This window comes from Sceloporus occidentalis, unplaced genomic scaffold, assembly GCF_023333645.1.
Source record: "Sceloporus occidentalis isolate IW3139 unplaced genomic scaffold, rSceOcc1.0.p SCAF_4, whole genome shotgun sequence".
NCBI classification, from domain to species: domain Eukaryota; kingdom Metazoa; phylum Chordata; class Lepidosauria; order Squamata; family Phrynosomatidae; genus Sceloporus; species Sceloporus occidentalis.
The window spans coordinates 893,453-910,457 of NW_028316984.1; the positions used below are offsets into that span (position 1 = coordinate 893,453).

The 17,005-nt window shown below is 43.4% G+C and overlaps 1 protein-coding gene across 2 annotated transcripts in view; it reads left to right on the forward strand.

Moving 5' to 3' along the window:
• The window catches only part of LOC149313390 (RCC1 and BTB domain-containing protein 2), a 34,642-nt gene that overhangs the window by 15,245 nt on the left and 2,392 nt on the right, over positions 1–17,005 (forward strand). For both annotated transcript variants that reach the window (XM_089519034.1, XM_089519035.1), the window contains 5 exons: positions 3,215–3,357; positions 6,437–6,627; positions 9,968–10,094; positions 13,749–13,888; positions 14,946–15,076. In XM_089519034.1, coding sequence (XP_089375160.1) covers positions 3,215–3,357; positions 6,437–6,627; positions 9,968–10,094; positions 13,749–13,888; positions 14,946–15,076 — 732 coding nt within the window. The remainder of the gene's footprint in view (positions 1–3,214; positions 3,358–6,436; positions 6,628–9,967; positions 10,095–13,748; positions 13,889–14,945; positions 15,077–17,005) is intronic.

Below are 17,005 nucleotides of genomic sequence, written 5' to 3' on the forward strand. Positions count from 1 at the left end.
GCCGCATCCGGCCCACGGGCCGCAGGTTGCCTACCCCTGAGTCAGAACATATGAAGAGTGTTAGTAGAGTTTGGGAAATGGATATATTGATGGACAAAGATCAAAGGTTGATTTAGCTGTGGATTTCTGCACTGCCAGGTAATTGGACTAGGTGGCCTTGTGGCTCCTTTCAGTTCTGTGATTATGTGAAACTTTATTTGCTGTCAGGCCAGTTCAATTTATGCAGTGAAAGACTTTCAAGAGCCCTAGTCATCAGCAGTCCTGCTCAGATCCTGCAAACTCACAGTTCTGAATTCTTTGATTGATCCCCATCCATCTATAATAGTCTTCCACTTTTCCTACTGCCTTCCATTTTGCCAAGCGTTATTGTCTTTCTCCAGTGAGTCATCTCACTATCATTCAACAAAGAAAAATAATATTTCTAGCTGATCTAAACTTTTAGCAGTCTACAATCAGAATTCAAAAGTAACGTAAAAAATAGAAAATAACAGGCAACGCTGCTGCTTTTTAAGTATAAGAAGTAGCATATATCTGTTGCTCCAGGCATTTTAGAAAGCATTTGAGAGATTTGGGGACATTTGGCATTTCTCAGTTAACTTTTAAGAACACATATATTTTAAGTAGCATGTTGATGTTGAAATAAACACAAATGCTTTAAACTGTGTGCATGGCCCCTTGAAGTCCAAAAAGCTGACAGTTGTCATCACATAGACTAGGAGTTCCATTGCTAATATATAGTAAGAGGGTGCTGAGAGAAAATACTTGTAGTAGTTCCCACCATGGGTGTTTAGCTGTAACTCTCATCATCCTTGGATCAAGGATGGGAGTTGTACTCCCTGTAGTTTGAAGACACCCATCTAGTGGTTGACCATAATATTTTTTTATAAGATGGGATTCCTGCTTCTTCCTGAAGAAAGGGAATTTTGGGATGACTATGAGGCCTAGGCTCTGTCAATTAGGGCAATACCATGACTGCTAGAGTTAGTCAGATACGTCCGAGTAGTCTTGGAAATTGGTGTTTTGAATACTTCCTAAATGTCTAAAGAAAGGCATATGTAAGCACAGTCTTTCCTGTCAGACAGGGGAAATGGGGTTTGCTGACTGTATTTGGTATGAGCTGAAGGGGAGATGTCATCATATAGGCATGGGAGCAGGAGAAAAAAATAGGAGGTTTTAGAATGGGGCTTATTCACTAAACACACTGATCCCCAGGGGAAAGATTTAATTTGGTGGGGAGGGGAATTGGGTTTTTAAAGTATTTATTCTGCATACTGAACCCAATGGTGGGTTTGATTTGAGCAGCCCAATTTATTTTTTTGGGGGGTTGCAGGAAGTCGGTGTTCACCTACCCTCAATGAATATTTCGTTTAAAAGGCATCCTAGTAGTATGAAGGTGAATGAGACTGGCAAAGGTAAAACTGGCATTTAGACTGTGTCTTACCTTGCCATATTTTTTTCCACTGAGAGCAGCAGCAACTTGGTGTACAGCTGGATGGTCTCAGTATTCCTCCTGCTCCACGTGTATTGCAATGAACACCTGTTATGTTATATCAATAAACAATTAATTGCTAACACAACCTACATTTATTCTGGGGGGAAACTCCCCCCCCCCCTTGGCTAGAAGAAATATTTTGAAATGTGTCCCTGCAGGCAGAAATTTTTGCATTCATTTATCTTCCTGCATTTTGTCCCCTTCAGCAGCTGCTGCCCTCTTGCTCCATGGCAGGGCCATGCTCAGGTGCTCCTGCAGCAGTGGGGAAGCTTGTGTATAATAAAGCCAGTGGTGTGGGAGGTATGACCACATCTATGGCATGTGTTAAGCATAGTGTGCCTCCAACATCATCTATCCCACAGAAGGGTAGGGATGGGTGATCTTCATTTTATTTTCCCAGAGCCACATATATTAACTTGTCATTTGTTTCTTTAAATATCAATAATAACAGAAGAGCCTGACAGATTATTGTGGGCTGCATTGTTATTTTAACTGCAGTTCAAAAACTCTAAAAATGAATTACGGCAACTGGACAGAACAAGTCTATTTCGGGGCCTTCACTTCCACAAAACCTCAAATAAATAGGAGATACATTTGTTGTGCTATGCATCATAGCTGGAACAAGATGCCATTTAAGGATTAATGTTATTGTGATGTTGAAAGATTTCCACAATGCTACAGATCAGGGCACTGGAAAATGACATCTGCTGCTTTGTCCTGGTTGTGAGGCATTGCTGATCAACGTAGTCATATAGGCCCCAAGAGGTCTCTCCAGCTGCCTGTTCTCAGTGCACACTGACCAGGGTAGTGTTGTAGGTGTTGTTTCCCAGTGCTCTGATCTTCAGTGCCTCAGAAATTCTTTGGTTGGTTTGCCGCAAGACTGAAAAGGTACAGCTCTGTGAGGGCTGGCATCATTAGCTGTGGCTACAATGATGGTGATCTGTTGTCGTAGTTATGTCTTACAATGCAGGAGCTTGGCCATCATGTTGAGTATATCAAAATTATGGTTTATTAATACAATAATGACAGATTGAACTGAGTTAACTTTGTTGTTGTTCTGGTAGTGGCTGTTTTTGTTGTGGTTATGAAGATACAGGATCCTGAACTCTAAGGAACATCTGAACTGTTAGATTTAAACAGGCTGAAAACAGTAAAAGCAGAAGAAACTACCAGCTTTAGCAAAACAAGGAAAAGTATTTTAAAATCATAGAATCGTAGCATTGGAAGAAACCCCAAGGGCCATGCATTCCAACCCCCAGCCATGCACGAAATCACAGTCAAAGCATCCCCGACAGATGGCCCTCCAGCCCCGGTTTAAAGACCCCCAAGGAAGAATTTTGTCTTTTCTGGTTCTCCATAATGTCAAGTAGACATAAAATAGTCATTCCAATAATCTTTCATAGAAGTTTTCTCCTTGCACAGATTTTTCTTTCAAAATTTTTATTTATTGCTCAAAAAAGAGAATACTCCATCGACCATTTCTTAGAGTTTTTATTGGAGTGGGGGGGACTTCAGAAGAAAATTACCTGTTTTGTTTTGTTGTTCTGGGCCTTCATGTTTCTCAGCAGGGAGTCCAACACGGGAGTCCAACCAGTCTGCCCCCCCCCCCCCCCCCACGTGTCTGCCAGTAACACTGGCAAGCGATGCCAGCTAGGACGGCAAGGCCTGGCTCAGACTGTGTGGTAGACACAATTTATTTTAGTTTCTTCTCTTTTTTTCTAGGTTGTTTGTGGCTATGCACATACATTAGTGCTAACAGATGAAGGTCAAATGTATGCTTGGGGAGCCAATTCATATGGCCAGTTAGGGACTGGAAATAGAAGCAACCAGTCGTATCCTGTGCCAGTCACTGTGGATAAAGACAGGTAATATAGTTTTCATAATTACTCAACATTTTTCTTAGATTAGACTATAAGAAAAAGTACGGCTTTTAGATTGTTTGAAACAAAAGCAGGTAGGACCACATAAAAATGCTTTAGAAAGTCAGAAGAGGGCAACTTAGCACACAGGGTATGTCTATGTTTTCTCTCTTTTTCTATTAAATGAGATCTTCCTTGTTGTTGGATTTAAGTTTATAGATTTGTATTTTTGTTAGTTTGAACTATAAACTAGTTATAGTTTGTTCTTTCCATTTTTTCAAATTAAAGACTGGAATTGTACAGTCCACTTGCATTTACAGACAGCTGGCTGCTGTTTTTCCAGTATACCTCTAAACTGGTCAAAATTGGCAAGAGTGCTTGGGGAGAGAAGCAGTGGATGGGACAACTGCTTAATTTTACCCCTTGCCACCAAGAATCCCTCCCACTGACTTGTTGCCTCTTACCTGTAAAGAGGCTTTTCTAGCACCATTTTGCAGCAGAGAAGCAATAGATAGCATATTGGTTGATTTATATGCAGATGAATATACAAATTTGCATCCCTCCTATCCCACCAATTTGTCAAATATGGTTAACCATCCTAATAAATCACATAGAAATAATAGCAAAGAAAATCTAGAAGCAATAAATTAGCCTAATGAAAGACAAAACTTAAAAGCAGTAGCAGAATCAATTATTATTATTATTATTATTATTATTATTATTTATATAGCGCTGTAGATTTGCACAGCGCTGTACATAAAAACAATAAATATAAAAGAGTAAACCTGCCTATGGCGTACAATCTAAGAAATAATAGGATAATACATATAAAATACATAGCAATACAGGAAATGGTTCAATAAAACAGGCAACAAAAGCAAATGATAATCACGCAATGCCTGGGAACGCTTCTCTAAACAGGATGGTCTTCAACTCTGTTTTGAAGCTGGTTAAAGAAGTGATGGCCCTTTCTCATGGGGGAAGAAAGTTCCAGGAGTGAGGGCTGTTTTTAAAAAGTAGTGTACTTAATGAGAGGAATTGATAAGCCATACCCCAGAGCTCAAAAATGTCTCTGTGTGGTATTTATTTCTAATGCAGATATTAATGTCTGTGAATAGTTGACTTTTGGTACATGAGGTAAGCACAAAGTTCACCACTGTGTGCAGCACACAGATGTCTATGGATATTTATTGTTTATTTTTCTAATTAAAGAGAACTGTTCTTTTTTAAAGCAGTTGTGTGCAATGTTTCATATCCAAAGTGAGGACACAACTGTGTTTATGCCCATAACTCTCATCAAGATGATTTAAAAAAAAATGGATTGACAGCTGTAATATTTTCTGACCCCATGGAATACCAGCACATTTCTGGGGATAAAAATGCCCCATATCCCAAAGAATGTTTGTGTTTGTAATCATTCAGTGATGGGTATGGTGCCACACCTAGTCCACATGTCTTCAAAGGTAGCCAGTGTACCAGTGACTCTAAACGTTACTCTTGTTTCCCTGCTGTTTTCAAGTTACCTTGCAGGTATACAAGATCTCCTCAGGCTCATTGTGGCTCTGAAATATCAGCACTTTGAGACTGGATAACACAGTTCCTCCAAGGTTTCATGTTTTCCATGATACACTACTTCCAGGAGCAGGAGGACAGTGTATGTCTTCAGTTCAGTAGCATCCAGGAGTTTCCACATTTTGATTTTGGCTGGGTTGCTCTTGTTTTATTTCCTAAGTATCCGCCATGTGGCCTGTTTGTTGAACAGATTCTGTGCTAAAGAATGCTGTCTTTGAGGAGCAATTCAAAGGATTCTAGCACTGTTTCTTTGTTTGCATCCTTTTGCCAGCCTCTTCCTATATAATGTGTCTGGCTGCTCTGTGGTGGACTGTCTGTGGATGTCTGCACCAGGTCCTCCCATCCCTGCCTCTCATGACAACAGTAACTCCACTTGATCCTTCCTGGACAGACTCAAGGGAATCGGCAGCTGCACTTTCACATTTGAGCAGTGGGATGGTTTCTCATCTGAGCATTCACTGAAGCTTCTCTGCTAGGGGATGAATGTACTACTGTAGTTCATCAGTAACAGAAACCAAAGCTTCTGGTTTCTTCCTCTGGCTGTGACAATTGGGTGGGAATGAACAATTCAATTATATTCATTTCCATTATACTACACAATCAGTTTATTGTGTGGCCAAAACACAACTCTTGTTTGAACTCAAGCTTTACTCAATTTTTTATTGTAGTTGATAATACCTGAAACTGTAAACTACAGTTTGTGCTGACTAAAGTTTCCAGTTACATCTGAGTTTGCAGGATTTTGGCAAACCACCATTAAAGTCGCTGTTCTGCCTCCAAAGACTTCTGTATCTTGGAGGCCACAGTGAAATTCCGAAGCTGAGCCCTGACCAGTTGAGAAACAAAAGCAGAAAACAACTCATAATCATGGTTTGCCTATTGCTCCTTTGGCAGCTCAGGTTTCATATTTTGAGTAACTTTAATAACTATTATAAACTATGGTTTTGTGTTATATCTGTGTCATGCAGCTAAATACAGGGAGGTAGGGAGAGAACAAACCACCCTACTTTTCCTGGTGACATTTGTTACACATAGGCCAGATGGAGTCTAAAGGTACAAGGCTCCTGGTACCATAAGGACATTGAATTTTGAGGTCCCAAAAGCAGAGAGAGCTTGTATAGCTGAGAAGCTGTAGAGATTGTGCAACATAAGTAAGTAAACTGGCTTGGGTCTTTGTGGGCCCTATGTTTTCCAGCGTATAAAAGAACTTAAAATTGGTCTCAGCAATGCACACACATGGCCAAGCATATTTCATACTTCTGTGTCTGGAAATGGGATTCAGACACAGAAATACAAAGAGACTCCCCCAAAAGCACAAATACTCTCATTTTTCAAAGTGACATGACCTTTTGTAATGAGGGCATAGGGAAAAAGACTATTTTACCAATTTGCACTGGGTTTGTACTAGAGATGATGCCTGAGCACTGAGCAACTGCAACTAGGATTCCTGGGCTTAGTCACTGCATGTTATTCTTATACTGTTTTTCTTTTGTGTGTTTGCTTTTAAATGTAGAGTCATAGAGATTGCTGCATGTCACTCTGCTCATACCTCTGCTGCTAAAACCCAGGGTAGCCAGGTGTACATGTGGGGTCAGTGCCGGGGACAGTCTATCACTCTTCCATACCTCACCCACTTCACCTGCACTGATGACGTGTTTGCTTGTTTCGCTACTCCCGCCGTGACATGGCGTCTTCTTTCAGTAGGTGAGCTTCAAATTGATTTTTTTTTGGTCTGCATTACTGCATCTTACTGTATATACTCGACTAAAGGTCGACCTCATGTATAAGTTGAGGGCATGTTTTGGGACCAAAATTGTGGATTTTGATATGACCCATGGATAAGTCGAGGGTAAAATTTAGGGGCATGTAACAAAGGATGTAAAGGACAAACCAAAGGAAAACGATGACAAATAACTTGCAAAATTCCAGCAGGCATACTCTAAAGGCTGTATGGATGAGAGAATGGGAGAGGGGGAGGTCAGTGTTTCCAGGACAGATCATGCTCTTGCTTTCACCAGGGAATGGTTCCTTTTTTTAATGAGAGCTAAGAACAGTACTTACATTGACCCATGGATAAGTCAACTCCGGGCTTTTAGGTCAATTTTTTGACCTAAATTTCTAGACGTATACATGAGTATATACAGTATTCTGTTCTTGAAGGTATCTAAATCTTATTTGCAGAGCAGCCTTTAATTGTCTTGGAACACAGTTTGGTGAAGAGGTAATCCACATTCTCTTTATTTTATTACCTCTGCTTCATCCTGTCCATTTTCTATTTAAGGTAAAACACAGACCTTCTGCTCTTTCACCATTTTCTGCTGGATTCTTTGCGTAACTATCTGGTGCTTAGAAATGTCTGCCTACTCTAGCCTGTTGGAAGATCCTTTGAGTCTGGTGTTCTCTAGGTGTCTTAAATGTTCATTAACAGTTGGAAGCCGCATGTAACTGCTTTAAAAGATGCGGGGAAGTCCTGGAAGAGAAAAGCCCAGTGTGGGATTCTGTTCTAAAAGCTGAATCCAAAAAGAGGTGCCATATATTATCTGGAGTAAGAGAGTTAGGAATTGGAGGCGCTGCTTTGCAGTGGTTCCGCTCCTTCCTCTCGGGCAGGTTCCAGAGGGTGATGCTCGGGGACAGTCACTCTTCAAAAACAGAGCTTAATTGTGGTGTCCCTCAAGGTGCCATCCTGTCCCCGATGCTATTTAACATCTATATGAAGCCACTGGGAGAAATCATCCATGGATATGGGGCCGGGTGTTATCAATATGCTGATGACACCCAAATAGATTTCTCCATGTCTCGGTCATCAGCGACGACGACAGATGGCATCTCTCCCCTCAACCAGTGTCTTCAGGCAGTAATGGATTGGATGAGGGAAAACAAACTCAAGTTGAATCCAGACAAAACGGAGGTACTTATGGTAGGGGCCCCCAAACCAGGGATTGGGCTGCAACCTCCAGTCCTAGAGGGGCTCATGCTCCCCTCAAAGGACTGTGTTCGCATAACACCAATATTGAAATCACTCCACTGGCTGCCTATTAGTTTCCAGGCACAGTACAGGGTGTTGGTTATCACCTTTAAAGCCCTACATGGCTTGGGCCCAACCTATCTAAGGGATCGCCTGCTTCCATATAGTCCGCCCCGTACATTCAGGTCCTCTGGGAGGAATTTATTACAGCCCTTAAAGACCAGGTTGATGGCAGCCTCCCAGAGGACATTCTCTGCAGCCGCTCCCAATTTATGGAATGGCCTACCGGACGAGATCCGTCAAATCACCAATCTAGAGAGCTTTAAAACGGCCATTAAGACGGATCTCTTCCGGCAGGCCTTCCTGGAATAAAATACTCGGCCACAAATAAGACTTCCCATCCAGTGAACTCTGCCCGTGATGATTTTTATTTAGCTTAGTCGGTTTTAATATGTAGTTAATCTTGTTTTAAGGGGGGGCATTGTGTATATATGGATGTGTTTTAACCTGTTGTACACCGCTTTGATTGCCTGGCAAAAAGCGGGATAGAAATAAAAAAAACTTTTTTATTATTTTAGTAAAGCAGATTCTTTCTGCATGTACAAGGCTACTTGTGCTAGCTGAAATGACCACCCATAAAACATATGTGAATTGGCTCCTTGCTGTTTCTATCACCTTCTTATTTCCAGGACACTTAGTGGCTGCCTCTTTCTCATCCGCTATAAAATTCAGTCTAATAACAGATAAGCTTTCTGATGGGATTCTAACTACAGTTGGCCTTCCATTTTCCAGGGGATCTGCTCCAGATCCCCCCCTCCCCACTGCAAAAACGTAGGCTCACACTTATTCAAGCCCCATAGGTTTGCATGGAGTGTGCCCCCGTGTTTGTGGCAAGGGCACATGCACTGGGCGCGTGCGCCATTGCAAACATCGGAGGTCACCCCTCCGCGTATATTCAAGAGCATGGATCCCAAATCCGCACAGTAGGAGGGGTGACTGTATATACAATTGATTCCACTCTTCAGCTTTTTAGACTAGAGACTGGGACAGATGGCATAAACTGGAGGCAAGGGGAGGGAAAAAAAAGAAATATGGCAGCACCTTTAAGATTAACAGGTTTTTATTTTAGCACAAGCTTTTGTGGATATAAACCCACTTCTTCAGCTGCAGTACAGAGTGGCCAAATAGTACTTCAGATGTTGTAAACCCAAAGAAGGTTTATATCAACAAAAGTTCATGCTAACATTTAAAAAAAAAACTGTTAATCTTAAAGGTGCTGTCACATCCCCCCCCTCCCCTTCTCGGTTTCATCTTGAAAGAGACTAACATGGCCACTTCCTAAAAAAATACCACAGTGGTATAAACAATGAGAACTTCTATTTGGATATATCAGGGGTAGGCAATCTTTTTGAGCCGGGGGCCGGGTTGCTGTCCCTCAGACAACTGGGGGGCCGAAACCAAAAAATAAATAATTAAATAATTTTTTAAAATAAATTAAATATATAAATAAACCAGGACAAATGTAGGACAAAATTTTCAAATGGAAGACACTTTTTTAAAAAAAATGGAGGACACGCGAAAAAAATTTGCTGATTTTTAAAAAAATGTTAATATAAATGCATGTTTCTGAGGCTTCTATAGACAATTGCCCCCCAAAGGCCCCGGTGGCAATCGGTGGCAGGACCGGGCTGGTGCTGGTTCCAAGGCCTCGCCGGGCCGCATCCGGCCCACAGGCCGCAAGTTGCCTACCCCTGGGATATATGATAAAAGAGGATGTGGTTAAGCCAGACTAGACAATTCCTGTTACAAAAAGAAATGCTGATGTGGTTGAATTCAGTTAATGTGCTGCGCAGACAAGAATACTAACTGAAGTGCTATTCTTGTGTCCCCACCTCCATCCCTTGTGCTGTGCTCTAGTTGGAGAGTTCCTTTGTACAAGCATGGTGTTTCTGTTAATGTATATTGGGTGAAATACTACTCCTTGCTTGTTTTTCTTTATTTTCTTTACGTTCATGTAATATTAGAAGGATGTAAGAGTCAACATTTGAAATGTGTATTCCTTGATGTCTTTTCTTTTAGAACCTGATGACCATTTAACAGTAGCTCAATCAATGAAGAAGGAATTTGACAACCCAGATAATGCAGATTTGAGGTTTCAAGTGGATGGAAAATACATTCATGTTCATAAAATCCTTCTCAAGATTAGGTACAGAATTAACACTGTACTCCCACCTTTTTATCTGCCTTTCTGATAAACCGTTTGGTTTGGTTTGCCTTGGTGCTAAAGTCCAAAACACACTTCAGAAATAATCCATTTTGAGATTGCTTTAACTGCCCTGGCTCAGTGCTAGGGAATCTGGGAACTGTAGTTTGTTGTGACACCAGAGGTCTCTGGCAGAGAAGGCTAAATATCTCACAAAACTACAATTCCCAGAATTCCCTAGCATTGATCCAGGGCAGTTAAAGCTGTCTCAAACTGGATTATTTCTGTAGTGTGTTTTGGCACTAAGATATTAATTTAGTGGTTCTGAGTGTTGTCGTCCACATTTTCTTAACATTTGCTGTATTATTTTCCACCTTTCTAAAACATAAGTCAGTGATGGCGAACCCACTGCACGCATGCCGAAAGTGGCACATTCTGCCATTTCCTCGGGCACGGGGTGAGGGAGAAGGCGGAAGAGGCACGCGTGTGCCCGTTCCTCCCCCTCCCTGCCTTTTCCTGGCCTCCATCTGTCTCTCGGAGACAGCTGGAAGCCAGAAAAGGACACTCCGGAGAAGGAGCCAGAGGAGCGCGCCTCTGGCTCCTCCTCACAGCCTTTTCCCAGCCCCCAGCTGCCTCTTCAAGAGAGCTAGAGGCCGGGAAAAAGGCGGGGAGAGGAGGAGTGACCGGCGCGCGCCAGTGCCGCCTCCTCAGGGAGCTTAGAGAGCCCTTTGGGGCGAAGAAAGGTTTGGGAAGAGGAGGACTGGGGCCCTGCCCATGGCTCCTCCCCCTCATGGGCCTTTGCTGGCCTCCAGCTGTCTCTGAGAGACAGCTGGGGGCTGGGAAAAAGGCAGGGGAAGAGCCCCGCCCAGAGTGTGGAAGATCTGCCCATAGAGGGTGGAAGCCACACCCCCTGTTCCAGAAGCCATGCCCCAGCACGCAGCCCCATCCCAGGGGGCCGAAGCCCCGCCCCCTGGCACGCAAACCTAAAAAGGTTCACCATCACTGACATAAGTGAATAATTTCCCATATCCAAAACTGCCATTTTACTTGTGCTTGGCTCAGTTGAATCAATTATTTATTAGTGTAACAGGTTTATGGAGTTCCAACTACTGTATTTTCTGGCATATAAGACTACTTTTTAACCCATGAAAATCTTCTCAAAAGTCAGGGGTCGTCTTATACACCGGGTGTCGTCTTATAGGGCTGAAACCTCTGAGCTGAACTTGAGAATCTGTAGTAACCGCATATGGTGGGGGGAGCTCAAAAATGGCCACGGTCACATCCCCGCCATATGTGACCACAGAGGGAGCCATCAGGCAGACCCAGCAACATCAGGGACTGTCTGAAGGAAGAGGCCCCTCCCTCCTCAACTGTCATCTCGGCCTCAGAGGGAGCCATCAGGCAGACCAGCAACATCTTGGACTGCCTGAAGGATGAGACTTCTCCCTCCTTTAACTGTATTTTTATTGTATTAACGATTTTACTGTACACCGCTATGATCATCGCGGAATAGCGGTCTATAAATAAAACATATTATTATTATTATTATTATTATGTGGCGACCGTATGAAAGCAGCAAGGGTGGCGCTGTACAAGTACAGTAGAAGAAAATCCACTCATCAGGATTCATGGAAAGAAGTGACTTAACGCGATCCTGATGACAAGATGAGGGGGCGCCTCACCGGGAAGGTGTAAGTGAAGGGCGGAGCAAGTTGTAAGTGTCTGAGATGCCCAGGGTATGGAAAAAAAGCCGTGTTTGTGCTACCACTCTGATCATCTTAGAGACAAGGAGGGCTGGGCAGATAGGGAGAACTGACCAATCCAAGCAGGCTTTGTATACAACAAGTTTTACTGCTAAGTACCTGCATGTCATAAGGATTTGAATTAAAATTACCATATTGAAATCAAATCTGATGTTTTTAAAAAAATTTATTTGGTGTGCATTGGAAGAGGGGTAGTCTTATATGGTGAGTATGTCCCAAACTATATTTTAACTGGAAAAATTGGGGGTTGTCTTATACGCCAGTCATCTTATATGCCGGAAAATACAGTATTTTGTGTTGCAGTAGTACTACTTCATACATTGACCTGACATACTTGGTATCATAGTAGGATAGCCAGGCAGAAAACTAGAGAGGGCTTCTGTTCTTTTAATGTTTGGGCAGAAGAGGGAATTTCAGCAGATATTACTTGTCACACAATCAGGTAACAAATTACACTTGCTGGAATTCCTTCTTCTACACAACCATTAAAGGAAGAAGAGGACTTTCCTGTTTACACTGTGGAAATCATAAGGTGGGAGATAAGGTAACATGTGCAGTTTCCCTTAAGTTGCACACACGAGTCTTACAAGTGAGGGATTGGCATGCAGACTGCAAAAAAAAAAAAAAAAAAAAAAGTTACATAGGTCTGTGTATAGTTGTATGTGGGTAAAAAACAGGTCCTCTGCCCTCATCCATAGTTTAGAATAGGATCAAAATGCTTTGTTAGGAACGTCCTACTAAAAAGATTGAGGGGTAGCTCATCCCTTTAGTTGCCCTTAATGTACAACTCCACTCTCCATACCAAACGACAACTTGCACCATATGCATGTTTCAGCTGGAGGCCTATATCATTTTCCTCCTACTAAACAGAGAAAAGGGTTTATTCACCAACTGCACATGCCAGTAATATAATGCACAACATCATATCAATGATTTAGAACAACTTGTCAGATACAGAATGAAGTCAACGTTACGTTTTAACATCTTATAGTTGCACATTGATTGGAATGGGGACTGCAGCTAGGAAATCAGAAGAAAATTAAGAATGGGGGGTTGTGGCTCTGGAAGAACTAGTAAAGATCCTAAAATGCAAAGAGACATACAACTTAACACAAAAGTCAGAATCATACAAGCCACTGCATTCCATATTACCATGTATGGAAATGAAAGCTGGATAGTTAAGAATAGATGTGGTGCTGGAGAAGAGTGCTGAGGATTCCACGGACAGCCAAAAGGACAAATGAATGGATCCTAGAGCAGATCAAGCCAGAAATGTCTCTAGAAGCCAAAATGACAAGACTTAGGCTGTCATACTTTGTACACATCATGAGAAGGCATGAATCGTTGGGAAAGACAATAATGTTACAAAAGGTGGCAGGAAGTAGAAAAAGAGGAAGGCCACATGCTAGATGGATGGACTTTAGTAATAAGACCATGAATATGAATTTGCAGGAGCTGGACAGAGCAGTAGAGGACAAGGGGGCCTGGAGATGTCTCATCCATAGGATCACCATGGGTCAAGATGGATGCAAAGGCAGTTAACAGCAACAAAAAGTTGCACTGTAAACTGTTAGGTGTATTTGGCTCTGCAAGTACTGAGTTGCTTGTTTGTGCACAAAAACAGGATATATTTAAACTCACTCCACAACTATTGTGTGCTTCCTTTCTTTTTCCCTTCCAGAACAGAGATGACTCGCTCAATGTCACAAAACTGCGCACAATAAAAACTAGATATTAGGAAAATCTTTGTTTGTAGCTGTCATTTTTTGCATGTATTAATCATTGCTTTTATCCTTTTCATCCTTTAATGTTTTTTCTTAATCGACACAAAAATTGCATATAAAATTCTGTGTCAGTGTCATAATTCAACATGCTTTGGTCTGCACTTCTTCAGGTGTGAGCATTTCCGATCAGTGCTGAACAATAATAATGATGAAATTATAGAAATAAGTGAATTCTCATATCCTGTTTACCGAGCCTTTCTGGAATATCTTTACACAGACAGCATCAGTCTCGCTCCTGAGGATGCTATAGGTAACTGGGGAAAATGAAATTTATTTATTGAATATATACCATTATTAAACCAACTCTTGAGTGTTCCTTGCCTAAGAAAACCCTGTGAAATTCATGGGGTCACCATAAGTCAACAGGCGTCTTGGAAGTACATATATAAGTGGGTAAAAAACATAAACTGTCAGACCTTAACAGTACATGGAGATGGGCAAGCTACTAAGTGTCAGAGTGTAGCTTGAGTAAGATGTTTAAAAAGTATTACCTTGCTGGATCACACCTTTGGTCTGGGAGTCTGACTTTCCAAGAAGTGTCTGGCAGGATGGTGGTAAACAAGCATGATGGCAAGAGCAAGTGCTGTTGCGTGCATCTAATAATCACCAGTGTGCTGCTTTCTAAGTAAATGTGTTAGCTTAAAACATTTCCCATTAATTTGTAATCCTGTTTTAAAGTTCTCTAGTGGTCATTGGCGCATTACACACCGCCATTTACTACGCGCTTCACGCGTCCTAGGGTTAGGAAGGGTCTCACCTTCCTAACCGGCCCTGTTCCTAGGATGCCCAGAGTGCGTAGTAAATGGTGGCGCTCGTCCACACAGGCGCCGCCATATTTACGTCTCAGACGCATAGCGTCCGGACGTGGCGCAGCGGAAGTGACGCCGCGAGTGTGTGCCTCACACCTTGCGGCGCCACTTCTGGGGGCCAAAAAGGAGCGCCATTTCAGCGCTCCTTTTAGCTGCGCCAGGAAGCCTCGCGGTCTGGCCACGGGGGCTTCTCAGCATAGCTAATGGCGGCGGCGGCAGACCACCCGCTTTAGGGCAGTCTGTAATGCGTCATTGAATTGGAGCAGGGGAGGGAAGTCCCCACCACACATAACACCTTATGTTATGACATCGCTTCCTAATTTAAAATTTCCTCATATTTTTTCCATAGTAGTTTTTGTACTGATGTGTTACTGGGGGGAAAGTATTCTGTTTCTTTTCCGCCTACCCTGCCTATCACCTTTTAATGAGTTTTATTATTATTATTATTATTATTATTATTATTCCTATTATTATTATTCCTATTATTATTCCTGGTAGGTCTGCTAGACTTGGCAACGTTTTATGGTGAAAATCGACTGAAACGGCTTTGCCAACAAACCATCAAACAGGGTATTTCTGAGGATAATGCAATTGCCCTTCTTTCAGCTGCCGTCAAGTATGAAGCTAAGGTATGGGGAATGTGTTTGCATTACCTGCTCAGATTTGAGATGCTTGAGTATTGTTTACATTGGAAATGCTTTGTGATGAGTTGGTTAATTAGGAAGATGCTCCTTCAAATCTTACCCCTTGTTGTCTTAGCCTCAATCATCCATCTTCAGTGTGGCTTTAATACTACGTGCCTGTAGTGATGACTGCAAAAAACGAAAGAAAAAAACCCAAACACTGCAGATGAAGCACTATGAATGCCTGTCATATTTTTCATTCTTGAGGGAGACGGTCAGTTATCTAACTCAGTGTTTCCCAACCTTTGTTCCTGCAGATAATTTGGATTTCAGCTTCCATAATTCCTGACTGGTCCCCATGTTGATTGGGGCTTCTGGGAGATCCAAAACAAATAAAGGGCCAAAGATCGGGCACCATTGATCTAGCCCAGGGGTAGGCAACCTTTTTGAGCCGGGTGCCGGGTTGCTGTCCCTCAGACAACTGGGGGGCCGAAGCTGGGGGGAGCTTCCACCCTCCGGGGGCGGGGTCGCATGCCAGGGGTGGAGCTTCCACCCTCTGGGGGCAGGGCCACGTGCCGGGGACGGGGCTTTTAGCCAAAGGGGAGGGAGGCTGAAGGGAAGGGCTTGGGCAGGCCGCCTCCGCGGGCTCCCCCATGGCCCTTGCAGCCCAGGCCTCTCTCTCTGGAGGGAGGCCTGGGGCCGCATGGGCCGAGAAGGAGCCCGCGGAAGTGGCCTCCGCCTCCACGGGCTTAGGGTTGCCATAAGTCAGGACCCCCAAACCGGGACAAATGTAGGACAACATTTTCAAATGTACGGCACATTTATTAAAATGGAGGACACGCGAAAAAATTGATGATTTTTAAAAAATGTAAATATAAATGCATGCTTCTTAGGCATGATCAAAATACACTTTAAAAATACACTTAAAAATAAATACTGCAAAAAATACACTTTAAAAATTCATTTAATAAAAATAAAAACTGGAAAAAATACACTTTAAAAATATACTTAATAAAAATAAATACTGGAAAAAATGCACTTTAAAAACACATTTAATTAAAATAAAATAAATACTGGAAAAAATGCACTTTAAAAACAGCACACTTAACCAAAATAAATACTGTAAATGGGCACCCACCTCCTCTTCTTCCTCCTCATCTTCCTCCTCCTCCTCCTCCCTGGCGCCAAAAAAGGGCAAAGGAAATGGCCCTTTCCTTTGCTCTCTGGCTGCAGCCCGGCCCAACAGAGGAGGAGCTCCTCCTCCTGCGGCTGGCCGGCCAATGAGAGCAGACTGGGGCTGGAACAGCCCAGCCCCCTGCCAGCTCTCACAGGCTCCAGCCTGGAGAAGGAGCAGGCTGTTCAGCCCCAGCCTCAGAGGAGGAAGTCCTGCTCATTAGCCCTGCGCTGCGCTCGGCGCTACAAGGGAGTGCGCAGAAGCGCCCGCGGGCCAGCGCAAAGAAGGAGGAGATAGGTGGGCCGTGCGCCATGTGCGTGCGAAAAAAAAGGAGGAGGAGGAAGAGGGCGGCCCACAAAAGGAAAGGAGATGAGGGAGGAGGAGGCGGGTGGCCGCTGCGGGAGCGTGCGGAGGAGGAGGAGGAGGAGCACCACCCGGCCTGCAGCCAAGGCAAAATCTGGGCCCCAACCAGGGAATAAGCAAACCTACACAGGCTCCCCCACAGCCCTTGTGGCCCCAGGCCTCTCTCTCTGGAGGGAGGCCTGGGGCCGCATGGGCCGAGAAGGAGTCATCCCTAAGCAGCGGCAGGACCGGGCTGGGGCTGGTCCTGCTGCCTCGCTGGGCCGGATCCGGCCGGGGGTTGCCGACCCCTGATCTAGCCCAACAAAAGTGGAAGCGCTTGGGCTTTGCTTCCTCTGTTTTCAGTCCAGAGCTTCCAGGTGACTTAATGGGATCAGAGGCCAGTGGTGTGGCCTCATCTT